Below are 5,546 nucleotides of genomic sequence, written 5' to 3'. Positions count from 1 at the left end.
ATATGTGCAAATTAATTCTAAATTAAATAGTAAGCATTTAAAGCGATGTAAAAAATTCAATAAATTTTACGTCAGAACTGAATAAAGGATTCTTTTTAAAGGATAATTGTTGTTGACAACATAAGAGTTAAAATAAATTATTTTAATCAGAAGTTTAGTAAGAACTTAAACTATCGTATATAAAAAATTCCATTTGTGTTTGTGTAGGATGCCATGAACACCAATTAAAGGATGTAATCATCCCTACTTAGTTATTATATATCCAACAAGTGCGATGAACAGAGCGTTGTAGATAGCTCTTGGAGCAAATTGTACTTTATAATAAAAACAACCGCTTCCGAGTATGCCATGATTTTGGTATCATAATTTTTAAAGTTAACAACTTATGAAAGTACCCGATAGTAAAATACTTACGAACACTTTCGTATTACAACATATTAAATGTAATTCACGCAAGACTCTGTAAGTAGAAATGTTTCTGTGACGATATGTGTGGATGCATTATTCATGAGAGATCGGTCATCAATAAGGATAGTTGTTATATTCACAAAACCTTCCGCTACACTTACAAGAAACTTTCCAAATACATTTAGTTTTGCTTCACTTGTATTTCTCGGATTTATACTTCATTCCATTTGTGACAGCTGAAATTTGAAATGAAGCCTTGATACCTTTTTGATGAGTCGGGAATCGTGAATCCAAAGAAAGATTTTCTTTTTAGTTCATAAAATAAATTGAACTCTCTTGTTTACAAGTCAAATGGATATCAACGATGAATTCACCTTTTATTTTTCAAGAATCATTTACACTTATGATGTAAAATTATTTATTGGGTAATTGAAATAAAAGGTTTAAAGACGATATTACGCCTTTAATAGTGAGTCCATTACACTAGTAATCAATTACTATCGTGTAGTCGTTTATCAGAGAAAAACAATATAATATTTATATAAAAAAAAATAAACTATCGATAAATATAAAATAAAAGGTTTATTTTGATAAAAATAAGTGAAACCATTTCTACTTTGTTCCTGATTATTTCCACGAGTAACCAAGTATTCTTTTATTAATCAAACTCATCACATATAAAAGCAGTCATAAAATTTAAAAAAATAATTTATTATAGTCGATAGAGTTTTACCGTCCAATTATGTCAAACCAATATTCTCTCCTGATTTTAACTTAATTAATTTAATTGCGATAACCAATTGTCACTAATACATTAACTCGTTTATTCTTCTTAATTAAAAGGGCTAATTAATTTAGAGTAATTTAATTACAAGCATTGAGATATACACAGACCAATAAATTAGACACCTACATACATATATGTATGTAGGTGTTATTATAATAGTATATTATTAGAATCCACAATTAATTATTAAAGTTCGTTACAATTTTTATTCATTTATTTTATATACTTAAACGGTGTATTGTGTTTCATAAAATGAAAAAGGATGTATAATACAATAAAAAAAACAATTTTCATCTTTTATTTTTTATAATAAATTAGCGTGTTATTATAAAAATTAAATATAGCAATAGATGAAGAGATAGTATCTTCGTTTAATGCTTCAAGCTAATTCCTTTAAAATTAAGGTGCAATGGTGAGTAATGAGAACTGTATAGTTGTATTGCACTATTTGTATTTATTACCAATTATAATAATTTAAAGTAGGACATTTTTTTAGTCATTCAATCTCACTTTATCCATTGTTTAAACACCTAAATATTTTGTAATGAAAGGCCCATTATTATTTTTAAATGGTTTATTCCTTAATTAATTTGCTCTTCTCATAACCGAGTTTTAATATTTTAAATATTATATGCTCGGGACAATTTATTATTTCAATATTTCATATCTCAATCTTATAATTTTTTTATAATTGTGTTATAATTAAATGTAACAAGAAAATATTTGTAAGAAAATTATATCAAATGTATAAAACAATAAGCGAGGAAGGAGAGGCTGGAATAAAAAAGAAGCCCAAGTAATCTATTAATCCCATGTAATTCTAACATTACACGGGTGTTTTACTCAAAGGTCGTTGTCGATCTGTAAATATTTATTTGCACTAACGACTAACATAGAATTAGGAATATCTTTAAATAAACAAGTTTAAAAGGAGGTAGAAGAAGAAGTATAAGAACTTTATTTTGTATTATTTATTTATAAAGAAAATATTTAATTATATAGTAAAAAGTTTATATAATTGGAAGAACATGATACCAATGTTTCAAAAAAAACAGAATAATCATCCCGTAATTGTTTTCATTTTAAAATAATAATCAGCGTTGTAATCATACCAGTCGATGACTTTTCTGTCGAACCAAACATAAGCACCTTTCAGAGACTGTGGTGCGTCTAGAACAATGTACACTGGAGTTTGAGCTGCCTCGTCCACATTGTAGAACCCCACTCCAGCCGTCATGTCAGTACGGACTAGTCCGGGATGCATTGAGTTGATCGAAATGTTTTTATTGTCGTATTCTTTCTGATGTATCATTGTTACAGCACTAACAGCCACTTTGGATACCCTATACGCAGCGACCGAGGCTCCGTTCGCTATATCATCGACATTGAAAGTTCCGTTTTTCTTTGATTCTAAAAACCATTCCACGAATTCATTTACATCCGATACACTTAAATTCTGTTTCGACAGTTTTTCGATCCAAAATTTATTCCTGATATTTGAGAGATGGCCACAGTCACTGGAAATATTTAATATCCTTCCACCGTTTCTTACTATTGGATAAATTAACTCATGCATTGTTAAAATACTTCTATAATTAATATCTATAACTCTCTTCGCTTCATCAAAGCTACAGGTTTTAAACCCTGCATCTACGACAGCAGCGTTATTTATGAGAATGTCAATTCCTCCATAATTTTCTTCCAAATAATGCTTAAATATTTCCACGCTACTTCGGACCGACACATCTAGTTGATGAAAATTCGGGTGTAATCCTAATTCTTCAAGTTTTTTAACGGCTTCCTTTCCTCTTTCTACGTCTCGTGAGGTCAAATAAACCACGCCATCGAACCTTTGACACAGTAATTTAACAATCGAAAAACCAATTCCTTTATTAGAACCAGTAACTACAGCAACTCTCGACATGTCTGTCTTAATGAAGTATAAACAATGTACTAGTGTTATATAATGGCAGCAAAAAGAGAACTTATCATTAATGACACTGTTAATAATAATAAATATTATCAACAGTATAATAGATAATGTTATCTGGACCTGTATAATAATGTCAATTACGCATTAATGAGAAAAATAACTGAATATTTTATTTATTTATTAACAAATCAAGAACAAAATCATATTATTCTAACTTATAACATAAATAAATATATTTTATAGAAAAGTGACCATGTTCTATTTAGAATATAGCTAGTTTCTTACACTACCACGTGACCTTACTACCACTTGTACCACGTAAGTTTTAATAATGCAGTATTTATTAACGTCAAACATATTTTACCACATAAATAAATAAAAATAAAAGATGCTTGTACTAAAGTAGGGTTTTATTTTATGTGCATCTTTATAATATCTCAATACGACGAGAGTCAAAAGATTAGAGTCTGGAGAATATTCTAATTATATTTTCTTCCAGGGTACAGGGAATATCATGCTGTCAAAAAATTACATACCATTCCCGTGATCAATCCTCCGACAGAAGCTGGTGTGAAATAGACATTCAGATATGTGATCACCAACGGAAGTATGTATTATTATCCAAAAAATTTATGCCGATAGTTATGTTTAAAAAAAAGACTGGATTATTTTTAATTTTTTATTAAAATCAATTATATTTCTTTATAATATGGTCTTACATTGAATGTATCAAGGAACCTGCTGTTCGAGTAAAGACCTAATTGTGAAATAATAATCTTCCTCGTAATTTGTCCAATCTAAAACCCTTCTATCATACCATATATATTCCCCCTTTAAGGACTGCGGAGCGTCAAGAACAATATACAAAGGTGTTTCAGCTGCTTCATCAATGTTAAAAAATCCATAGCCAGCGGTCATGCCCGTGCGGATATATCCCGGATGCACTGAATTTATAGATATATCTTTAGCCTCAAATTCCTTTTGATGTATTCTAGTGACCGCATTTAGAGCAATTTTTGATACTTTATATGCCGACACAGTACCGTTGTCAACAAAATCTTCAGTGTTAAAAGAACCGTTCCTGAGCGATTCCAAGTACCACTCAATGAATTCTTGTACTTCTTCTAGTTTTAAATCTTCTTTAGACAGCTTTTCCCTCCATTGTTGATTCCTTAAATTAGATAAGTGGCCACAGTTGCTAGAAATATTAAGTATTCGGCCATTCCTCCTTACAAGTGGGTATATTATCTCTCGCATCGTTAAGATTCCTCCAAAGTTGATGTGGATAAGTTTTTCGTTTTCTTCGTATGAAGAAAACCCAGTTGGATCACTGTTACTGACTGCTGCGTTGTTCACTAATATGTCGATACCTCCGTAATTAGCTTCAATGTAGTTTTTGAACCTTAATACACTGTTCTTATCAGACACATCCAGTTGATGGTATTTCGGTTGTAATCCTTGTTTATTGAGTTCAGCCACTGCATCTCTGCCTCTTTTTTCATCCCTAGAAGTCAAGTAAACGACCCCGCCAAATCTCTTACATAACCCTTTTACTATTCCTAGACCGAGTCCCTTATTGGATCCGGTAACAACAGCCACTTTCGACATGTTTACTAAGTTAGAACGATATTCTATGACTGATTTAAATGAGGCAAAATGCTTGTTATCTTTTAATCAATTAGGGTACCAGATAAAAATGGACTTGATTTACTATAGTTGTTGATTTTTTATACATAACGTGATAAATAGAAATTGATAACATTAAAAAATAGTTTCACGAAATTGTGTAATTAAATTTTTAGTAGCATACGTGTTTTAAGTTTGTAATACAATGGAAAGGGAAGAAATTGTGAGTGGTAAGGAATTGATACATTTGTTTATTTTATTATTAAGCAACAAACCATAATACATTAAAATAAAGGAATTATTTTATTTTCTGAAATATTTATAAATATTACAAGTTACGCTCGGACAGATCAGAACATATTTGTAAATTAAATGTATTTCAATCAAGAAAAATAAAGCTCTTTCTTAATGAAAAGTTAAAAAAACATTCACACGTAAATATATAAATTCAAAGCCTGTGGTGTTCGTTTAATTGTGTTGCGGTTCTCCGATCAAACAAAGTGTCCGACGAATCTACTCCTCTTCTTTTTTAATCTGAAAAAAAGCGTTTATTTATTTTACTAGCGATATTTAACAATTTGTAATTTAAATGAAAAGTATGTTGTGAGTAATCAGGGATAAGACTTTCAGTTCTTATCGTTATTTTCAGTTTTTTAGTTAGTAAGTTAGTTTTCGGTTTGTGACTTGAATTAATGGGTTTTTGAGCCGTAAACAAACGATTTAAAATAAATATTTGAAGTTATTTCATCGTAGATTCTGTTCATAAACCTAATATATTTTTTTTCAATATTT

At 29.7% G+C, this 5,546-nt stretch overlaps 2 protein-coding genes across 2 annotated transcripts; both read right to left on the bottom strand.

The window, feature by feature from the left end:
* Positions 1 to 2,156: 2,156 nt before the first annotated feature.
* Positions 2,157 to 3,173, bottom strand: LOC116765344 (carbonyl reductase [NADPH] 3-like). The gene has a single exon (XM_032654799.2). The coding sequence runs from the start codon at positions 3,117 to 3,119 to the stop codon at positions 2,256 to 2,258; it is 864 nt and encodes a 287-aa protein (XP_032510690.2). The 5' UTR covers positions 3,120 to 3,173; the 3' UTR covers positions 2,157 to 2,255.
* Positions 3,174 to 3,289: 116 nt separating this feature from the next.
* LOC116779652 (carbonyl reductase [NADPH] 1-like) lies at positions 3,290 to 4,803 on the bottom strand. Its single transcript, XM_032674043.2, has one exon. It carries the CDS (start codon positions 4,734 to 4,736, stop codon positions 3,858 to 3,860), a length of 879 nt encoding a protein of 292 aa, XP_032529934.2. The 5' UTR covers positions 4,737 to 4,803; the 3' UTR covers positions 3,290 to 3,857.
* Between the last annotated feature and the right edge of the window lie 743 nt (positions 4,804 to 5,546).

This window comes from Danaus plexippus, chromosome 2 (genome assembly GCF_018135715.1).
Source record: "Danaus plexippus chromosome 2, MEX_DaPlex, whole genome shotgun sequence".
Lineage (NCBI taxonomy): Eukaryota > Metazoa > Arthropoda > Insecta > Lepidoptera > Nymphalidae > Danaus > Danaus plexippus.
This window is presented reverse-complemented; position numbering and strand designations above follow the sequence as displayed.

Bases quoted from the DNA above. Each gene is read 5' to 3' on its own strand.
- LOC116765344 (XM_032654799.2), bottom strand. From the start codon at position 3,119: ATGTCGAGAGTTGCTGTAGTTACTGGTTCTAATAAAGGAATTGGTTTT.
- LOC116779652 (XM_032674043.2), bottom strand. From the start codon at position 4,736: ATGTCGAAAGTGGCTGTTGTTACCGGATCCAATAAGGGACTCGGTCTA.